The 23,324-nt window shown below is 43.3% G+C and overlaps 1 protein-coding gene across 2 annotated transcripts in view; it reads right to left on the bottom strand.

The window, feature by feature from the left end:
- nme7 (NME/NM23 family member 7) overlaps window positions 1–23,324 on the bottom strand; it is a 140,898-nt gene that overhangs the window by 107,277 nt on the left and 10,297 nt on the right. For both annotated transcript variants that reach the window (XM_041889544.2, XM_041889543.2), the window contains 3 exons: window positions 18,467–18,568; window positions 15,436–15,602; window positions 2,344–2,454 (listed from right to left, as the gene is read on the bottom strand). In XM_041889544.2, coding sequence (XP_041745478.1) covers window positions 2,344–2,454; window positions 15,436–15,602; window positions 18,467–18,568 — 380 coding nt within the window. The remainder of the gene's footprint in view (window positions 1–2,343; window positions 2,455–15,435; window positions 15,603–18,466; window positions 18,569–23,324) is intronic.

The raw sequence follows: 23,324 nt of genomic DNA on the forward strand, positions 1-23,324 counted from the left end.
CCTTATTTATCATTTGCCTGAACGAGAGCCAGTCAGCCTGAGTATGCGTGTGCCGAGCCTTTCGCCAAATGGAATTCTTGAGGTGGAGTAACTCTGCCAGATCACGGTCGAACCAGGGGCTGAACCTGTTTTTAATTCTCATTTTCTTTATAGGGGCGTGTTTGTTAACAATACCACTGAAAATATCAAAAAAGAAGGTCCAAACGTCTTCGACAGAGGGGATCAAGCTGATTCTATACCAATTTACAGAGGCCAGGTCATGAAGGAAGGCTTGCTCATTAAAGTTTTTCAGCAAGCGTCTATGACAAATCAGGAGAGGTCGTTTAACTGAGCAGCCATTACAAACACAGGCTGTAAAACAGTGATCACTAAGGTCATTACAGAAAACACCAGACTGATACCGATCAGGATTATTTGTGAGGATAACATCAAGGACAGTAGCCTCTAACCAAGAAGCTTGATCTTGACAGCTCTAACCTTCGGTTACACGGTTATACGTAGTTCTGCCAGCCCTGGTACGGAGGATAGAATATTACTGTCAACCACATTAGGTATCACATTGTAATGTATTACAAACCCACCTCCGGATGGAAAGAACAGACTCAGAGGACAAACTATTCTAACACAGACAGACACAAAGACAACCTCACTGCTTTGTTTGCAATCTAACACTGTGAGAGTCCTTCCGGATGTAAATAGTAGCAGTACTGGGATGATGACCAGCCTCTTGGCTGCCTGCTAGGCAACCTCATTCCAGGTCCACGCCATATGTTCACTGCAGGTAATAACATAGCCCTGGTCCCCTGGCACGCCATATGTTCACTGCAGGTAATAACACAGCCCAGGTCCCCTGGCACGCCATATGTTCACTGCAGGTAATAACACAGCCCTGGTCCCCTGGCACGCCATATGTTCACTGCAGGTAATAACACAGCCCTGGTCCCCTGGCACGCCATATGTTCACTGCAGGTAATAACACAGCCCAGGTCCCCTGGCACGCCATATGTTCACTGCAGGTAATAACACAGCCCTGGTCCCCTGGCACGCCATATGTTCACTGCAGGTAATAACACAGCCCTGGTCCCCTGGCACGCCATATGTTCACTGCAGGTAATAACACAGCCCAGGTCCCCTGGCACGCCATATGTTCACTGCAGGTAATAACACAGCCCTGGTCCCCTGGCACGCCATATGTTCACTGCAGGTAATAACACAGCCCAGGTCCGCTGGCACGCCATATGTTCACTGCAGGTAATAACACAGCCCTGGTCCCTGGCACGCCATATGTTCACTGCAGGTAATAACACAGCCCTGGTCCCCTGGCACGCCATATGTTCACTGCAGGTAATAACACAGCCCAGGTCCGCTGGCACGCCATATGTTCACTGCAGGTAATAACACAGCCCTGGTCCCCTGGCACGCCATATGTTCACTGCAGGTAATAACACAGCCCTGGTCCCCTGGCACGCCATATGTTCACTGCAGGTAATAACACAGCCCTGGTCCCCTGGCACGCCATATGTTCACTGCAGGTAATAACACAGCCCTGGTCCCCTGGCACGCCATATGTTCACTGCAGGTAATAACACAGCCCTGGTCCCCTGGCACGCCATATGTTCACTGCAGGTAATAACACAGCCCTGGTCCCCTGGCACGCCATATGTTCACTGCAGGTAATAACACAGCCCTGGTCCCCTGGCACGCCATATGTTCACTGCAGGTAATAACACAGCCCTGGTCCCCTGGCACGCCATATGTTCACTGCAGGTAATAACACAGCCCAGGTCCGCTGGCACGCCATATGTTCACTGCAGGTAATAACACAGCCCTGGTCCCCTGGCACGCCATATGTTCACTGCAGGTAATAACACAGCCCTGGTCACCTGGCACGCCATATGTTCCTGACATGTGTGAGAGAATCAAGCCCACCCCTCTATCTGTGAATGGGAGGAGCTTTGGCACTTGGCAGAATGAGCTGTCTGTGGCACATTTCACATTTCTCTCAAAATGGTATATTCTCATCTCCCACTCTCTTCTCCCTCACTGGCACCCTCTGATATATCAGAGAGGACAGCAATGGAAAGATGGTCGTGGAATGTAGCCTTCCGGTCAGGGAGACATGGAGATATGAATCGAGAAAAAGGAAGCTATTGTTCCTTCACTTAAACACATCTCTGAGTGGGGTGCAGCTTTAGACCCAAGACCTGGTAGGTCATCTGACAACAACCCTGTCATTTACACAGAGACACAGACACGGTGCAGACTACAGCCATCTGTAACTGAGCTCATTGACATTGTCTAGGTGGGGCTGATGATTTGCCGACATAATAACTTGGACCTTACCACGTCAGCTTTGTCATTTTGGCTTTGGTTAGGATCAGGTTGGCGTCGCGTATCATCTGCAGAATGTCTCCCATCTTGTTGACGGCATCTGGTTTTATCATAGCAAGAGTTCTGCAGGAAACAAGGGAAGAGAGAGACATGCTCTGTACATTGTGTGCCATGTGGACCGGAACCTGGGTTTAGTGTTCAGAACATCACATCTCTGACCAGAACATCACATCTCTCCAACCAGACAATGCTGCCAGCATTAGAAGGACTAGTTCTCAGTCTGTCATCACATCTCTGACCAGAACATCATATCTCTCCAACCAGACAATGCTGCCAGCATTAGAAGGACTATTTCTCAGTCTGTCATCACAGCTCTGACCAGAACATCACATCTCTCCAACCAGACAATGCTGCCAGCATTAGACAGACTCTTTTTCAGTCTGTCATCATATCTCTGACCAGAGCCAAATGTATATACTTAGTTCTAGCCCTGACACTATGTTATCAATAAAACAATTTGGGGGCATTTTAATAATTGATAACAAGACATAACTTTACATATGGTAATAAGAGAGAGAGAGAGAGAGAGAGAGAGAGAGAGAGAGAGAGAGAGAGAGAGAGAGAGAGAGAGAGAGAGAGAGAGAGAGAGAGAGAGAGAGAGAGAGAGAGAGAGAGAGAGAGAGAGAGAGAGACAGAGGCAGAGAGAGAGAGAGACAGAGAGAGAGAGACAGAGAGCAACAGAGACAGAGAGAGAGACAGAGAGACAGACAGAGAGACACAGAGAGAGAGACAGAGACAGAGAGCAACAGAGACAGAGACAGAGAGCAACAGAGAGAGAGAGAGAGAGAGAGAGAGACAGACAGACAGAGAGAGAGAGAGAGACAGACAGACGGAGAGACACAGAGAGAGAGAGAGAGAGAGAGAGAGAGAGAGAGAGAGAGAGAGAGAGAGAGAGAGAGAGAGAGAGAGAGAGAGACACAGAGAGAGACAGAGACAGAGAGCAACAGAGACAGAGACAGAGAGCAACAGACACAGAGAGCGAGGAGAGAGAGAGAGAGAGAGAGAGAGAGAGAGAGAGAGAGAGAGAGAGAGTGAGTCCTAGTTAGTCTAGTATGTGAGAGTAGTACTGTGGGCTGAGCTGAGGTGTTTAGTATTCATCACAGAGCAGAGAAAGGCCTGTGGGGCTGTAGAAGGGTGAGTCATCCCAATGAGACAGAGACACGACTCTGAACAAACAAGACTCCTTACCACCTCCACGTCACACAATGCGTCCCCAATGGCACCCTATTCCCTATATAGTGCACTACTTTAGACCAGGGCCCATACGGTATTGTACTATATAGGGAAAAGTGTACCATTGGGGATCGACCCATAGCCCATAAATATTCAGTTACTGGCTCTGCAGGGTTCATTAAAGACGCATCAGACTAGTCAGTAGAGAGATCCTTGGTGAAAACCTGCTCCAGAGCACTCAGGACCTCAGACTGGGGCGAAGGTTCACCTTCCAACAGGAGAATGAGCACTCAGGACCTCAGACTGGGGCGAAGGTTCACCTTCCAACAGGAGAATGAGCACTCAGGACCACAGACTGGGGCGAAGGTTCACCTTCCAACAGGAGAATGAGCACTCAGGACCTCAGACTGGGGCGAAGGTTCACCTTCCAACAGGAGAATGAGCACTCAGGACCTCAGACTGGGGTGAAGGTTCACCTTCCAACAGGAGAATGAGCACTCAGGACCTCAGACTGGGGCGAAGTTCACCTTCCAACAGGAGAATGAGCACTCAGGACCTCAGACTGTGGCAAAGGTTCACCTTCCAACAGGAGAATGAGCACTCAGGACCTCAGACTGGGGCGAAGGTTCACCTTCCAACAGGAGAATGAGCACTCAGGACCTCAGACTGGGGCGAAGGTTCACCTTCCAACAGGAGAATGAGCACTCAGGACCTCAGACTGGGGCGAAGGTTCACCTTCCAATAGGACAACGACCCTAAGCACACAGCCAAGACAACGCAGGAGTGGCTTCGGGACAAGTCTCTGAATGTCCTTGAGTGGCCCAGCCAGAGTCCGGACTTGAATCCGATTGAACATCTCTGGAGAGACCTGAAAATAGCTGTGCAGCGACGCTCCCCATCCAACCTGACAGAGCTTGAGAGGATCTGCAGAGAAGAATGGGAGAAACTCCCCAAATACAGGTGTGCCAAGCTTGTAGCGTCATACACAAGAAGACTTGAGGCTGTAATCACTGCCAAAGGTGCTTCAACAAAGTACTGAGTAAAGGGTCTGAATACTTATGTAAATGCGATATTTCAGTTTTTATTTTATTTTTGCAAAATGTTCTAAAAACCTGTTTTTGCTTTGTCATTATGGGGTATTGTGTGTAGATTGATGAGGGGAAAAAAACAATTTTATCAATTTTAGGATGTAACCTAACAAAATGTGTAAAAAGCCAAGGGGTCAGAATAATTTCCGAAGGCACTGTGTGTTCATATAACTAGTAATAAAGGGACAGATAGTAAACAGCAGCAGCCAATGTGATGAGTCAAAAGAGTTATTGCAAAAATGGTCAATGCAGATAGTCCAGTTAGCTATTTTTAATGTGGCATGACCACAACCAGTCATGATGTTTTCATCTGATTGTCAAACAAATCACTTCAAAAAGTATGTTACCGTCGCACGTTCATCCAAAATATTTAAGTGCCTTTGAACGGGGTATGGTAGTAGGTGCCAGGCGCACCGGTTAGAGTGTGTCAAGAACTGCAACACTGCTGGGTTTTTCACACTCAACAGTTTCCTGTGAATCCTGTGTGTATCAAGAATGGTCCAAAGGAGATCCAGCCAACTTGAGAACTGTGGGAAGCATCGGTGTCAACATGGGCCAGCATCCCTGTGGAACACTTTCCACACCTTGTAGAATCCATGTATTTTAGTCAATGCCACTCCGACATTGCTCATCCTAATATTTATATTTTCTTAATTCCATTATTTTACTTTTAGATGTGTGTATTGTTGTGAATTGTTAGATACTACTGTACTGTTGGAGCTAGAAACACCAGCATTTCGCTACACCCGCAATAACATCTGCTAAATATGTGTATGTGACCAATAAAATTGGATTTGATTTGATGCCCCGACAAATTGATTCTGTTCTGAGGGCAAAAGGGGTGCAACTCAATATTAGGAAGGTATTCCGAAATGGACCTGGGGCTTTCCCACCATTACCCGATATGCATAAATAAATAAAATATAGAGACCCGTTCCGAACGGACCCTAATAACTGTAATAAAAGCGAACATCATTACCATCGTAATAAACTAAAACAGGAGGCAACCGTCATAAAGTCGAATCGGCTTAACAGATAACGTGTGTTATTTAACATCACTACTAAAACAGTACTCCCTTATAGGAATGGGTCATTGTTTACAAGTTGCTATCTATCCCATAAACCCATTGTTGAAAACCACATATTTTCATCTTCTTCTGTGGTTTGGTAACTTCCTGTTCTTCGACGGACTCTGGCCGGGCTGAAGAAGACGCAGGGTTTGTAAGTATGCGGCGTCCGTCTCGCAACGGAGCCTTCAACCGCAAGGGGGCAAAGTTTAATTATAATAATATTGATATGAAATATATGTATGGAAATAAATTATTGATCTATTATTAATTATTATTCGGCTGTATGGATTCCTAAACTTTTTTTTTGTGGGGGCCTTTTTTGTCAACAATGTGACCTCATTAACCTGAGGACAGTGGCCAGGCTAAACCCCTCACCATCTCCTTTCCTCACCATTTCCTTTCCTCACCATCTCCTTTCCTCACCATCTCCTTTCCTCACCATCTCCTTTCCATTTTGAAACAACTTGCTGAAGCAAGACAGAATGAAAGGAAACAACTTGCTGAAGCAAGACAGAATGAAAGGAAACCAGTTGCTGAAGCAAGACAGAATGAAAGGAAACCAGTTGCTGAAGCAAGACAGAATGAAAGGAAACCAGTTGCTGAAGCAAGACAGAATGAAAGGAAACCAGTTGCTGAAGCAAGACAGAATGAAAGGAAACCAGTTGCTGAAGCAAGACAGAATGAAAGGAAACCAGTTGCTGAAGCAAGACAGAATGAAAGGAAACCAGTTGCTGAAGCAAGACAGAATGAAAGGAAACCAGTTGCTGAAGCAAGACAGAATGAGAGCGATGAACTGAGCAGCCCACGACAGGGGGTCGTTTGTCGAGGGGGGGGACATTTTATATTTTTAAATGACTACTATTACTATAATTGTTTAACTAGACGGTAATTGTCCATGAAGTACAATTGATGGGACTTGTTTTAACTCTTTAAAAGTAACTTTTTTTTGGGTAGTGGTAGAAGTTTAAAAAGTCTTACTTTACTATTTAAAGCAAAGCAGTTTTAAAGTATGTATGGTTTTGAAAAACTTTACAGTAATGATAGTGTCTGCAGTAGTAATAATAATAATAATAATAATAATAATAATAATATGCCATTTAGCAGACGCTTTTATCCAAAGCGACTTACAGTCATGTGTGCATACATTTTTGTGTATGGGTGGTCCCGGGGATCGAACCCACTACCTTGGCGTTACAAGCGCCGTGCTCTACCAGTTGACTGGTTATAGTTATAGTAGTGGTAGGGACTGGTTATAGTTATAGTAGTGGTAGTGTCTACAGTAGTAATGGTAGTGACTGGTTATAGTTATAGTAGTGGTAGTGACTGGTTATAGTTATAGTAGTGGTAGTGTCTACAGTAGTAATGGTAGTGACTGGTTATAGTTATAGTAGTGGTAGTGACTGGTTATAGTAGTGGTAGTGGTAGTGACTGGTTATAGTTATAGTAATGGTAGTGACTGGTTATAGTTATAGTAGTGGTAGTGACTGGTTATAGTTATAGTAATGGTAGTGACTGGTTATAGTTATAGTAGTGGTAGTGACTGGTTATAGTTATAGTAATGGTAGTGACTGGTTATAGTTATAGTAGTGGTAGTGTCTACAGTAGTAATGGTAGTGACTGGTTATAGTTATAGTAGTGGTAGTGACTGGTTATAGTAGTGGTAGTGGTAGTGACTGGTTATAGTTATAGTAATGGTAGTGACTGGTTATAGTTATAGTAGTGGTAGTGACTGGTTATAGTTATAGTAGTGGTAGTGACTGGTTATAGTAGTGGTAGTGGTAGTGACTGGTTATAGTTATAGTAATGGTAGTGACTGGTTATAGTTATAGTAGTGGTAGTGACTGGTTATAGTTATAGTAGTGGTAGTGACTGGTTATAGTTATAGTAGTGGTAGTGACTGGTTATAGTTATAGTAATGGTAGTGACTGGTTATAGTTATAGTAGTGGTAGTGACTGGTTATAGTAGTGGTAGTGGTAGTGACTGGTTATAGTTATAGTAGTGGTAGTGACTGGTTATAGTTATAGTAGTGGTAGTGTCTACAGTAGTAATGGTAGTGACTGGTTATAGTTATAGTAGTGGTAGTGACTGGTTATAGTTATAGTAGTGGTAGTGACTGGTTATAGTTATAGTAATGGTAGTGACTGGTTATAGTTATAGTAGTGGTAGTGACTGGTTATAGTTATAGTAATGGTAGTGACTGGTTATAGTTATAGTAGTGGTAGTGTCTACAGTAGTAATGGTAGTGACTGGTTATAGTTATAGTAGTGGTAGTGACTGGTTATAGTTATAGTAGTGGTAGTGTCTACAGTAGTAATGGTAGTGACTGGTTATAGTTATAGTAGTGGTAGTGACTGGTTATAGTAGTGGTAGTGGTAGTGACTGGTTATAGTTATAGTAGTGGTAGTGACTGGTTATAGTTATAGTAGTGGTAGTGACTGGTTATAGTTATAGTAGTGGTAGTGACTGGTTATAGTTATAGTAGTGGTAGTGACTGCAGTAGTAATGGTGTTGACTGGTTATAGTTGAAAAAGTAGGTAGATGACAAGTTAGTATAGCATGAACCTGTGAAAGTTGGTTTGGTGTATCAAGCTTCAAAGGTTGAAGAGTTACTGTTGGTTAGTTATATTATGCTAACTCATGCACATGTATATAGTTATTACTTAATAAAAGTTTTAAAGAATGTGAAGTTAGTATAGCATGAACCTGTGAAAGTTGGTTTGGTGTCTCTAGCTTGAACGGTTGAAGAGTTACAATTATTGTTGGTATGTATTATATGCAAATATATTCACATTTAAGAAGTTATAATTTATAGCGCAGACCAGAGCTAGTGCAGACCAGAGCAGTAGTTGTAGTCAGTAGTTGTGGTCAGCAGTTGTGGTTTTGTGGTGTTTGGTTGTGTGGTCAGTAGTTGTGGTCAGTAGTTGTGTGGTCAGTAGTTGTGGTTTTGTGGTGTTTGGTTGTGTGGTCGGTAGTTGTGGTCAGTAGTTGTGTGGTCAGCAGTGTTCAGTAGTTTTGTTCAGTAGTTGTAGTCACTAGTTGTGTGGTCAGTAGTTGCGTGGGTGTGGTCAGTAATTGTGGTCAGTAGTTGTGGTGGTCAGTAGTTATGGTGATTAGATGTGTGGCCAGTAGTTGTGTGGTTGTGGTCAGTAGTTGTGTGGTCAATATTTGTGTGGTTGTGGTCAGTAGTTGTGGTCAGTAGTTGTAGTCAGTAGTTGTGTGGTCAGTAGTTGAGTGGTCAGTAGCTGTGTGGTTGTGGTCTGTAGTTGTGTGGTCAATATTTGTGTGGTTGTGGTCAGTAATTGTGGTCACTCTTCACCCTCATCATTTTTGCCCTCTGCATCTGTGAGTATCCACGGCTCCGTTTGGGCTGCTCAACACAGAGCTGTTAGTGGACGTTCGCTTGCCACTTTTTGTCACGCTAAACTCAGACAAACAGCTGTCACTTTTTATGGGTAGAATTCCTAATCCGCTCTATCCAATCAGAGGGGTACAGCCCGCACTCCAAACTAGAGCACGGAGCATGATCCTGAGAAGGAGGACGACGCTAGTGAGCATTACCAATCTTCTCTTTATCATTCTAGGTCGCCCAGACCGGGGAAGCATTTGAAATCTTTGTGCTAGCTGTTCAGTCCGAAACAGATTTACAAATCATGGGAATTTGTGGAGCTATAAAGACGTTCTCTCTCTCTCTCTCTCTCTCTCTCTCTCTCTCTCAGAGTCAAGCATTGCTAGGCAACAGTAGCCTTGGCAACACTGCTCCCTTATGGCTAAAGCCAGTGTGAGAAACATGCTAACATACAGTACGTTTGTGCTTTAATACTAAATAAATACTGCACTTTGACCCACAAAACGTATTTGCTAGATTCATGATAGTGTTGTTGGACAAAGCAAGGAAAGTGAACTTCAAAACATTATGTAGTTTTATTGGAATTTGCAGCTGTCGTTGGTAAATAATTTATCTGCCAGCTTCTGACATGACTTACTGCAGCTAGAAAGAGCGCAGTTGATGGGTTACTAAAACATCTACTGATTGGTAGACGCTATTCCTAATCCGTTTTCAGATTTGACAAGCAGAGGAGTAGATGTTATACCCTCTATGTTTCTGTCTGACTTGTTGGAGGAGTGGTCAAAACGGCAGTTGTTTGGAAAAAGTTGGGGAAAAAATGTGGTAATGCAGTCACTAAAACAGCTGTATTGTTATACTGAACAAAAATATAAATGCAACATGCAACAATTTGCAACAAAGATTTTTCTGAGTTACAGTTCATATAAGGAAATCAGTCAATTGAAATAAATAAATTAGGCCCTAATCTATGGATTTCACATGACTGGGCAGGGGCGGAGCCATGGGTGGGCCTGGGAGAGCATAGGCCCACCCACTGGGGCCCCCCTTCCCCAGACGATCCCGCAGGTGAAGAAGCCGGATGTGGAGGTCCTGGGCTGGCGTGGTTACATGTGACCTGCGGCTGTGAGGCCGGTTGGACGTACTACCAAATCCTCTAAAACGACGATGGAGGCGGCTTATAGTAGAGAAATTAACATAGAATTATCTGGCAACAGCTCTGGTGGACATTCCTGCAGTCAGCATGCCAATTAAACGCTCCCTCAAAACTTGAGACATCTGTGGCATTGTGTTGTGTGACAAAACTGCACATATTAGAATGTTCTTTTATTGTCCCCAGCACAAGGTGCATCTGTGTAATAATCATTGTGTAAAGGTCATGCTTTAATCAGCTTCTTGATATGCCACACCTGTCAGGTGGATGGATAATCTTGACAAAACATAAAATGCTCACTAACAGGGATCTTAACAAATTTGTGCAGAACATCTGAGAGAAATAAGCTTTTTTGTGCGTATGGAAAATTTCAGGAAACTTTTATTTGTTTTTTATTTATTTATTCATGAACCATGGGACCAACACTTTACATGTTGCGGTTATATTTTTGTTCAGTATAGATCCGTAGCGGATATTTTGGATCCGCAAACAGATTTGAATAGAAGAGAAGTAGAGGAAGATTTCATACACTCTAACCTTTTGTCTAACTCTTTGGGATAGTGCTCAAAACGGCAGTTGTTTGCAAAAAAGTTACAGAAAATGTTGTTGTTGCGGTTACTAAAACAGCTGTAACTTTTTATCAGAATACGATTTTGTTCAAACGCCAGATTTGAGTAGCAGATAAGTAGAGGAAGATGTAAAACCCTATAACGTTTTGTCTGTTGTTGCAAAGCGGTCAAAGTAGCTGATTTTGTGTCAAAAGTTGCATTATTGCATTTACAGTGAACGGAAGTTGGATGTGATGATGTCACAATGAGGCCTATTAGAATCTTGAGGAAATCTAATGTAAGATGGAGGACAAAAAGGGGGGACAAAAAAATATAGAACTTCAAAAGTATTAAATATATCAAAAAGTTGCATACAAACACAATATTCCGGATCGATCTGCACGTTTTACAGTTTGAATGGCGTTTGTAGCTTCAACGTGTAGGAGGAGTAGTGTTCCAAAGAAGAAGAAGTATGTCGAAGACTTAGAATGGGACGTTTGCTTTGCAAGTCCCATTAACTACGCTCAGCTCATAAGGCCCCTTGTTGATGTGAGACCTAAGGCAATTGCCTCTTCTGCCTAATGGTAAATCCGCCAGTGCATCAACCTCTAAACAGTGCATAATAATTATCTGTCTGTCTCCCTACAGGATGTCAGAAGAATGACAACTGCATCCCCTAAGGAGGTCTCCCGAGTGGCGCAGTCTAAGGCACTGCATCGCAGTGCTAGCTGTGCCACTAGAGATCCTGGTTCGAATCCAGGCTCTGTCGTAGCCGGCCGCGACCGGGAGACCGATGGGGCGGCGCACAATTCGTCCAGGGTATGGGAGGGAATGGCCGGCAGGGATGTAGCTCAGTTGGTAGAGCATGGCGTTTGCAACGCAAGAGTTGTGGGTTCGATTCCCACGGGGGGCCAGTATGATTTTTCTTATTTATAATAATGTATGCACTCACTAACTGTAAGTCCCTCTGGATAAGAGCGTCTGCTAAATGACTAAAATGTAAAATGTAAAAACGTGAGGTCAGAGGTGCGAGGTCAACTCAGTGTGTAGTCTGGTCTGTCAATCTATCAAGAGCATGTGGAACAGCACAATACGAATAGATGGAATGTTAAACAGCATGCTATCATTGATCATTCCCAGCCTTTAACAGTGTATTGCTGCTTGTTCTTTGGAGATGTTGCACCACCACAGCAACTTACAGTGGCTTGCGAAAGTATTCACCCCCCTTGGCATTTTTCCTATCTTGTTGCCTTACAACCTAGAATTAAAATAGATTTTTTGGGGGTTTGTATCATTTGATTTATCACAACATGCCTACATTTACATTACATTTACATTTTAGTCATTTAGCAGACGCTCTTATCCAGAGCGACTTACAGGAGCAATTAGGGTTAAGTGCCTTGCTCAAGGGCACATTAACGTCATTTAGCAGACGCTCTTATCCAGAGCGACTCACAAATTGGTGCGTTCACCCTAAAGCCAGTGGGATAACCACTTTACAATTTGGGGGGGGGGGTTAGAAGGATTACTTTATCCTATCCCAGGTATTCCTTAAAGAGGTGGGGTTTCAAATGTCTCCGGAAGGTGGTGAGTGACTCCGCTGTCCTGGCGTCGTGAGGGAGCTTGTTCCACCACAGGCGGCAGGTAGTTTAGTGGGTAAGAGCGTTGTGCCAGTAACCGAAAGGTCGCTGGTTCTAATCCCCGAGCTGACTAGGTGAAAAATCTGTTGATGTGCCCTTGAGCAAGGCACTTAACCCTAATTGCTCCTGTAAGTCACTCTGGATAAGAGCGTCTGCTAAATGACAAAAAAAAAAAAAAAAGATGCAAAATATTTTTTGGTGTGAAACAAACAAGAAATAAGACAACAAAACAGAACTTGAGCGTGCATAACTATTCACCCCCCCCCCAAAGTCAGTACTTTGTAGAGCCACCTTTTAAAGCAATTACAGCTGCAAGTCTCTTGGGGTATGTCTCTATAAGCTTGGCACATCTAGCCACTGGGATTTTTGCCCATTCTAGAAGGCAAAACTGCTCCAGCTCCTTCAAGTTGGATGGGTTCCACTGGTGTACAGCAATCTTTAAGCCATACCACAGATTCTCAATTGGATTGAGGTCTGGGCTTTGACTAGACCATTCCAAGACATTTAAATGTTTGGGTTTGCACCAGACATAGCGTTTTCCTTGATGGCCAAAAAGCTCAATTTTAGTCTCATCTGACCAGAGTACCTTCTTCCATATGTTTGGGGAGTCTCCCACATGCCTTTTGGCGAATCTTTAAGCAATGGCTTTTTTCTGGCCACTCTTCCGTAAAGTCCAGCTCTGTGGAGTGTACGGCTTAAAGTGGTCCTATGGACAGATACTCCAATATCCGCTGTGGAGCTTTGCAGCTCCTTCAGGGTTATCTTTGGTCTCTTTGTTGCCTCTCTGATTAATGCCCTCCTTGCCTGGTCCGTGAGTTTTGGTGGGCGGCCCTCTCTTGGCAGGTTTGTTGTGGTGCCATTTTCTTTCTATTTTTTTAATAATGGATTTATTGGTGCGCCGTGTGATATTCAAAGTTTCAGATATTTTTTTATACCCCAACCCTGATCTGTACTTCTCCACAACTTTGTCCCTGACCTGTTTGGAGAGCTCCTTGGTCTTCATGGTGCCGCTTGCTTGGTGGTGCCACTTGCTTAGTGGTGTTGCAGACTCTGGGCCATTCAGAACAGGTGTATACAGTTGAAGTCGGAAGTTTACATACACCTTAGCCAAATACATTTAAACTCAGTTTTTCACAATTCCTGAAATATAATCCTAGTAAGAATTCCCTGTTTTAGGTCAGTTAGGATCACCACTTTATTTTAAGAATGTGAAATGTCAGAATAATAGTAGAGAGAATGATTTATTTCAGCTTTTATTTATTTAATCACATTCCCAGTGGGTCAGAAGTTTACATACACTCAATTAGTATTTGGTAGCATTGCCTTTAAATTGTTTAACTTGGGTCAAACGTTTTCAGGTAGCCTTCCACAAGCTTCCACAATAAGTTGGGTGATTTTTGGCCCATTCCTCCTGACAGAGCTGGTGTAACTGAGTCAGGATTGTAGGCATCCTTGCTCGAAAACGCTTTTTCAGTTCTGCCCACAAACTTTCTATAGGATTGAGGTCAGTGCTTTGTGATGGCCACTCCAATACCTTGACTTTGTTGTCCTTAAGCCATTTTGCCACAACTTTGGAAGTATGCTTGGGGTCATTGTCCATTTGGAAGACCCATTTGTGAGCAAGCTTTAACTTCCTGACTGATGTCTTGAGATGTTGCTTCAATATATCCACATAATTTCCCTTCCTCATGATGCCATCTATTTTGTGAAGTGCACCAGTCCCTCCTGCAGCAAAGCAACCCTACAACATTATGCTGCCACCCCCGTGCTTCACGGTTGGGATGGTGTTCTTCGGCTTGCAAGCGACCCCCTTTTTCCTCCAAACATAACGATGGCCATTATGGCCAAACAGTTCTATTTTTGTTTCATCAGACCAGAGTACATTTGTCCAAAAAGTACGATCTTTGTCCCCATGTACCGTTGCAAACCGTAGTCTGGCTTTTTTTATGGCGGTTTTGGAGCAGTGGCTTCTTCCTTGCTGAGCGGCCTTTCAGGTTATGTCGATATAGGACTCCTTTTACTGTGGATATAGATACTTTTGTACCTGTTTCCTCCAGCATCTTCACAAGGTCCTTTGCTGTTGTTGTGGGATTGATTTGCACTTTTCGCACCAAAGTACGTTCATCTCTAGGAGACAGAACGCATCTCCTTCCTGAGCGGTATGACGGCTGTGTGGTCCCATGGTGTTTATACTTGCGTACTATTGTTTGTACAGATGAACGTGGTACCTTCAGGCGTTTGGAAATTGCTCCCAAGGATGAACCAGACTTGTGGAGGTCTACAATTGTTTTTCAGAGGTCTTGGCTGATTTCTTTTGATTTTCCCATGATGTCAAGCAAAGAGGCACTGAGTTTGAAGGTAGGCCTTGAAATACATCCACAGGTACACCTCCAATTGACTCAAATTATGTCAATTAGCCTAACAGAAGCTTCTAAAGCCATTACATCATTTTCTGGAATTTTACAAGCTGTTGAAAGGCACAGTCAATTTAGTGTATGTAAACTTCTGACCCACTGGAATTGTGATACAGTGAATTATAAGTGAAATAACCTGTCTGTAAACAATTGTTGGAAAAATTACTTGTGTCATGCACAAAGTAGATGTCCTAACCGACTTGCCAAAACTATAGTTTGTTAACAAGAAATGTGTGGAGTGGTTAAAAAACGAGTTTTAATGACTCCACTGAGATGATGTGACAGATCATGTGACACTTAGATTGGACACAGGTGGACTTAATTTAACTAATTATGTGACTTCTGAAGGTAATTGGTTGCACCAGATCTTATTTAGGGGCTTCATAGCAAAGGGGGTGAATACATATGCACGCACCACTTCTCCGTTATTTATTTTTTAGAATTTTTGGAAACAAGTAATTTTTTTCATTTCACTTCACCAATTTGGACTATTTTGTGTATGTCCATTACATGAAATCCAAATAAAAATCCATTTAAATTACAGGTTGTAACGGAACTAAATAGGAAAAACGCCAAGGGGGATGAATACTTTTGCAAGGCGCTGTACATATTACCTCTCTTTCTTGCTGCCGAGCTTGTTTCCTGTGTACTGGTCTCCATATCCAATCAGGTCGAGTTGACGGGAGAACACGTTCACACGGTTTCCAACAAACAGGTCCTCCTGGTGAAGCTCATCGTATTTGGTCCGCCTCAGGAAGGTACGCTGGTTCTTCACATCAAACTGGAAAGAAAACAAAATCTAATTTCTAGCAGGTCCAAAGAAAGTAACACAAGACCTGAGCATTTCAAGCCTGAGTATTCACTGAGGAAAAAAAAAAAACAGATGACTTGTTTTATGCAGATAGACATGAGCTGATAGTTTCTTCAATAAAGTACCGCAGTATGAGTCATAATATCCTTAAAACCTAGCGGTCAAACAAGGTAATGGTTCCAATCATTTTAACACCATTAATTTTTCCAATAGGGGATTTTAGAAACACTTAAAATAAGGGCTGTGTTTTGTGTAGGCTTACCCTGGCGTGACGTTTTAATAACCGTGTAAATCTCTCTAAGACAAGGTGACTTCTATCAATTTATATTTGCTTGTATATACCCCCAAAACTGAAATGCTAATTAACTGCTACTGTGGCTATCATAAAGAACTACAAATGCCATGATGATCTGAACGAGACTGCCGAATTCGAGGCAAAGGTAAGAATCTCTGGATTAACGATCTAATGTTAGCTAAATTTAGTAATGAATAAATTGGCAACATTTCTATAATTGACAATTCTGTGAACCGTCTTGTGCAAGTTTTAAATTGACACAATACTTGTTAGCAAAGGTGTCTGCTATAGATGACCTGTAGGAGATTGCAGGGATTTGTAGTCTTGCATGATGTCTACTTTGATGCTAATTAGCATTTTCGAATCTGAGAGCAAATGGAGCCGAATATATAAATAAAAGTCACCTTGTCGGAGAGAGATTTACATGGTTATCAAAACTTCACGCCACGGTAAGCCTACACGAAACACAGCCCTTATTTTAAATGTTTCTAAAATTCCCTATGGGAAAAATGAATGGTGGAAATACGATTGGAACCATTTCCCTGTTTGACCGCTAGGATTATGGGTATTATGAGGGGCTCTATTCTAGACATTATTGAGCCACTAGTTTTCTCAGAGGAATCTATCAAAATGGGGATATGACTTGTAAACAAAGTAGTTAAACATTAAACTGAAATGCACTTTGTATGGTACATGTTGCAACACTGATAGTGAAGGGTCAACGTCAGGGCGTTTACATGTTGCAACACTGATAGTGAAGGGTCAACGTCAGGGCGTTTACATGTTGCAACACTGATAGTGAAGGGTCAACGTCAGGGCGTTTACATGTTGCAACACTGATAGTGAAGGGTCAACGTCAGGGCGTTTACATGTTGCAACACTGATAGTGAAGGGTCAACGTCAGGGCGTTTACATGTTGCAACACTGAGAGTGAAGGGTCAACGTCAGGGCATTTACATGTTGCAACACTGATGTTGAAGGGTCAACGTCAGGGCGTTTACATGTTGCAACACTGATGTTGAAGGGACAACGTCAGGGCGTTTACATGTTGCAACACTGATGTTGAAGGGACAACGTCAGGGCGTTTACATGTTGCAACACTGATGTTGAAGGGTCAACGTCAGGGCGTTTACATGTTGCAACACTGATGTTGAAGGGTCAACGTCAGGGCGTTTACATGTTGCAACACTGATGTTGAAGGGTCAACGTCAGGGCGTTTACATGTTGCAACACTGATGTTGAAGGGTCAACGTCAGGGCGTTTACATGTTGCAACACTGATGTTGAAGGGACAACGTCAGGGCGTTTACATGTTGCAACACTGATGTTGAAGGGACAACGTCAGGGCGTTTACATGTTGCAACACTGATAGTGAAGGGTCAACGTCAGGGCGTTTACATGTTGCAACACTGATAGTGAAGGGTCAACGTCAGGGCGTTTACATGTTGCAACACTGATGTTGAAGGGTCAACGTCAGGGCGTGTGGATGTGATACCCTGGTTTGGTTCCCTGGACCCTGGCACATTGCCAGAAAAAAAGGCCTCTATTCACTTTCATGTATACTGAACAAATATTTAAAACGCAACATCTTCCACGATTTTACTGAGTTCATATAAGAAAATCAGTCAATTGAAATATATTCATTAGGCCCTAATCTATGGATTTCACATGACTGGGCAGGGGCGGAGCCATGGGTGGGTCTGGGATGGCATAGGCCCACCCACTGGGGAGCCAGGCCCAGCCAATCAGAATGAGTTTTTCCCACAAAAGGGCTGTATTACAGACAGAAATACTCCTCAATTTCATCAGCTGTCCAGGTGGCTGGTTAAAGATGATCCCGCAGGTAAAGAAGCCAGATGTGGAGGTCCTGGACTGGCGTGGTTACACGTGGTCTGCGGTTGTGAGGCCGGGTGGACGTACTGCCAAATTCTCTAAAATGACGTTGGAGGTGGATTATGGTAGAGAAATTAACATTACATTCTCTGGCAAGAGCTCTGGTGGACATTCCTGCAAAACTTGAGACATCTGTGGCATTGTGTTATGTGACAAAACTGCACATTTTAGAGTGGACTTTTATTGTCCCCAGCACAAGGTGCACCTGTGTAATGATCATGCTGTTTAATCAGCTTCTTGATATGTCACACCTGTTTGGTGGATGGATTATCCTGGCAAAGGAGAAATGCTCACTAACAGGGATGTAAACACAATTGTGAAAAAAATATGAGATAAATATGTTTTTTGTGCATATGGAACATTTCTGGGATCTTTTATATCAGGTCATGAAACAGGGGATCATCACTTTACATGTTGCGTTTATATTTTTGTTCAGTATATTTTAAGTAACTTCAGGGTAGGCTTTGCAAGACACAGATCCTACATCGTACAAGCCTGAAGCTCAGACAGAGGACAATATGTAAGATTGAAAAGGGCGAGTAGAAATAGATCTAAAGACACTTTTGGTCCTCAAAACATCCTCTGGTATCAGCATCTTCCCCACACTGCCTACACCACGGGGCCGTGCCATTACCTAGCTATCTTACCATCTCCACAGAGCCATCTTTGGGGTAGAACAGCAGCTGGTAACGGCGCAGTAGAGCAGCACTGGGGTCATACCACTCTGCCAGGAAGGCAAAACGCTCCTCCTAAAGACAGGACAACAGCGGGAAGCAGAGGGATGTCATGACAGTGACCTAACACAGGTTAAGGGTGCAGGTTACAAGGGTGTAAATCAATTCAAATCAAATTTTATTTGCCACATGCGCCGAATACAACAGGTGTAGACTTTACAGTGAAATGCTTACCAATAATGTTAAGTCAAAAATAGATAAGTAAAAAATAAAAATGTGTTCGAGACCACCTAAAGCAAGACCAATTCAAGACCAAGACCGGAGCAAATGGAGTCAGAGTAAAGACCGGAGGGGGCCAAACCGAGTCGAGACCGAGACCGGGAGAGGGACAAGGGGGCCAAGACAAGACCGAGACCAAATGTGAGTCCAATTCAAGACCATGATTGTACTTTTGTCAAATCACCACCATAATAAAAGTTGAAAATGTCCAGTATTTCTGAGTTCATATTTCACAACAACATTTAGAGTCTTTAGACATTCAGAATAGTGAAAAAATGCATGCTGGGGGAAAACAGAGCCACTCACCACTTACTAACCCAAACACAGTGGGGAACAATGGGCCTTCTACGCCTTCAGAGAAGGGCTAAGGATTGATAAAATAATTATTATTATAATGACAATTATATTATTATTTTCAATGATGTTCTGATTTAATCTCGTCCATTTTTGTTGGAAAGGGTTAACACTGAAGAGGAAAAAAATATCCAATCAGGGTTTTTCTTTGCTGGTCTCTGGGGAGATACATCTAGCTAGCTAAGTCAGCCATTGGCTAGGCCATCAGAAGCTAGATAAAGGCATCTGCCATTCAACTGTATTAGGGCAACATTTTGGAGTGACAGTGGAATCAACCAATCACATTTTGACTTAATGGGTGGGACTGTTTTTAAAAAAACGTATGGAAACTTCTGCCTTCTTGAAGGCCAACAGGTAATAATATAAATAATAATAATATAATATGCCATTTAGCAGACGCTTTTATCCAAAGCGACTTACAGTCATGCGTGCATACATTTTTTTTGTGTATGGGTGGTCCCGGGGATCGAACCCACTACCCTGGCGTTACAAGCGCCGTGCTCTACCAGCTGAGCTACAGGTCACCGCGCAATAGCGAGCAGTAGTTTTCCCGCGGTCTAGCTAGCTAGCTTTGGTTGTCGGCTAGTTTGCAGCGGCAGCAGCAAATGTAATCAAAGAGGATGTTTTTTAGCTTCTCCCTTTTGAAGAATAACTTTCAACAAGAAGTTAAGTTTCAAATTATCATCATCTGGTGAGTGAAACTGTGTTTTTTATTGCAGCTTGCTGTTGTTAGCCATCTCTTTTGAAAATAACTTATGTGAGTGACACATTGTTGCATTTAAAGTGGAACTGACAGCATTTTAGCAACATGAAATCTTATTCAAATCTGTTCATATTCACCCCCAGGAAGAATATGACACTTTTTAAACATTTTCTGACAAGCGACCACTTAGATATGGTCATTTTCACATTTTCATAAATTCTTAGAATGTTTGTGAATTACGTATACTAAGGCATTTGTGAAAATTCTATAGAAATATAGAGTGGGAAAGCGGCTATGCATTTGGACAATTAATAGACACTGCAGTAAATAAAACCGAATAAAAACATCTGTCTTGTCCAGGACCGGAGTCTACACAGACCGGTGCGCTATAGCCAATCAGAGCTACAGTAGGCTTTCATACAAACAAGCCATTTGCCACACGGACCTGCCATCATTCACTTTGAACTGGACTGTGTGTTTACAGGCAGTTGCAACAGCGCGACTTTAGATCATTAGAACGTATTCGTCGAAAGCCACAAAATACACCTGAATGGATTTCTGCAAGTATGTAAACATCACGGGAGTCCTCTTACATTTGGGAACTTTATAGTCCTATTGATCAAACAACCATGAAAAGGTAGGCTCTCTCTCCCTCAGTTATGCATATCAACAACAAGATCAACAACTAATGCTAGCCAGAGCAAGAGGAGCTAAAATCTAATGAAGGAACATTAGATAAACTCTCTCAAACTTTTTCAGCTAGTTGGCCATCAAACTTGCCCTAATAAACGATGGAGAATTGTAGCCTCCTTGTCCGTCTGCAGCTTGCCTGCCAATGCATGCTTGTCCCAACCAAGCACCCAAGCTAACTTGGTAAAGTTGGCTAGCTTGCTAGCTAGCTACTTCCAGACACAAATGATGGGGCTTTACTTGGCTCATCGCGCTCTAGCGACTCCTTGTGGCGGGCCGGGCACCTGCAGGCTGACTTCGGTTGTCAGTTGAACGGTGTTTCCTCCTACACATTGGTGCAGCTGGCTTCCGGGTTAACCGGGCGGGTGTTAAGAAGCGCGGTTCGGTGGGTCATGTTTCAGAGGACCTTAGCCTCTCCCGAGCCCGTTGGGGAGTTGCAGCGATGAGACAAGATCAAAATCGGGGAAAAAAAGGGGGGAAAATACCCAACAAATATATAAAAAATATATATAATAACACAAACCTGTCACACACTGAAGGCCTATAGGTTTGCCACTGCGCAAACATGTCTATAATAGATATTAAGGCAGTTAAGATACTGTATTAATGTTTAAAGAGAGTTGTGTATATATTTGGCCTGGCGAAGCGGTTTTATGCGCTTACTGAATGGAAGCTGATAATTATGAGTTTTTTTACTCTGCAGGTCTTGTGAAGAAATTACGAGTCCTCACTGCCCGAGACCGAGTACAAATGTATTCGACACTGAGACAAGACACTGAGGGGTACACTACAGAACACTAACTGAATTGACCTTATAGCTCATTAATCCATTAGGCCTCCATTTATATTTCTTCAGGCTATCATGACCATGTTAAATTATTCAAGATGGTCCACTTTAAAGTCTGAAGTACACTAAATGCTTAGCCATCATTGACTCCACACTGCCCTTCGTTAGTCTCGCCTTTGACTTGAGGACAAACAGAGCTGGGGAGGCTATTTTTACCCTGCCATCATCAGCATAGCGCCAACAGAGCTGACAATAAAAGCTCTCTATACAAACACACAGTCTAGAGGCCATACTGTCTGTCATTAAACCTTCCAAAGTAGATTATTCCAGAAACGTTAATTATATTATTTAGGCACAGATAAGCAAATAACCATGATCAAGTGACTCTGCTAGAATACAAAGAAGTCACCGAGGTACCAACGTAATATCAACCCCTGCATTCGGAAGCTGCTGAGGTATGGAATTTAACAAGGTTGAAAAGGAAGTTTTTAGGTGATATTTGATCTATTTCATGCTGGAAATTGTGGACAGCTTGTAGACATTAGGTAGATCAAGTATCAGACAGTACAAAGAGGGGTAGAGTTGACCCAAGGACAACCAGCTATCTATATTGGGATTGATTTGCCAGAGGAAAAAACAGCTATTTATCCTTGGGATTGATTTGACCGAGGGACAACCAGCTATCTATCCTTGGGATTGATTTGACCGAGGGACAACCAGCTATCTATCCTTGGGATTGATTTGACCGAGGAACAACCTGCTATCTATCCTTGGGATTGATTTAACCGAGGAACAACCAGCTATCTATCCTTGGAGCTGATTTGACCGAGGAACAACCTGCTATCTATCCTTGGGATTGATTTAACCGAGGAACAACCTGCTATCTATCCTTGGGATTGATTTGACAGAGGAAGACAAATTATAGGTAAAAGTGCTAAACATTGGCATACAATTAAAATGAGTCAGCTAACTCCTCCTGATTGGGTAAATGAGTCAGCTAACTCCTCCTGATTGGTTAAATGAGTCAGCTAACTCCTCCCAATTGGTTAAATGAGTCAGCTAACTCCTCCTGATTGGGTAAATGAGTCAGCTAACTCCTCCTGATTGGTTAAATGAGTCAGCTAACTCCTCCCAATTGGTTAAATGAGTCAGCTAACTCCTCCCAATTGGTTAAATGAGTCAGCTAACTCCTCCTGATTGGTTAAATGAGTCAGCTAACTCCTCCTGATTGGGTAAATGAGTCAGCTAACTCCTCCTGATTGGGTAAATGAGTCAGCTAACTCCTCCTGATTGGGTAAATGAGTCAGCTAACTCCTCCTGATTGGGTAAATGAGTCAGCTAACTCCTCCTGATTGGGTAAATGAGTCAGCCTCCTGCTCCGTGGCTTGACGACTCATTGCGAGCTCACAGAAGAGGACTCCGGGCAGCCGAGCAGAAATGGAGGAAAACTAGACTCCCTGCGGACCTGTCATCTTTTCACTCCCTCCTCTCTACATTCTCTTCCTCTGTTTCCGCTGCTAAAGCCACTTTCTACCACTCTAAATTTCAAGCCTCTGCCTCTAACCCTAGGAAGCTCTTTGCCACCTTCTCCTCCCTGCTGAATCCTCCTCCTCCTCCTCCTCCCTCCTCCCTCTCTGTGGATGACTTCGTCAACCATTTTGAAAAGAAGGTTGACGACATCCGATCCTCATTTATTAAGTCAAATGACACTGCTGGTCCTGCTCACACTGCCCTACCCTATGCTTTGACTTCTTTCTCCCCTCTCTCTCCAGATGAAATTTCGCGACTTGTGACGGCCGGCCGCCCAACAACCTGCCCGCTTGACCCTATCCCCTCCTCTCTTCTCCAGACCATTTCCGGAGACCTTCTCCCTTACCTCACCTCGCTCATCAACTCATCCTTGACCGCTGGCCATGTCCCTTCCGTCTTCAAGAGAGCGAGAGTTGCACCCCTCCTCAAAAAACCTACACTCGATCCCTCCGATGTCAACAACTACAGACCAGTATCCCTTCTTTCTT

Source organism: Coregonus clupeaformis, chromosome 11 (assembly GCF_020615455.1).
Source record: "Coregonus clupeaformis isolate EN_2021a chromosome 11, ASM2061545v1, whole genome shotgun sequence".
NCBI lineage: Eukaryota > Metazoa > Chordata > Actinopteri > Salmoniformes > Salmonidae > Coregonus > Coregonus clupeaformis.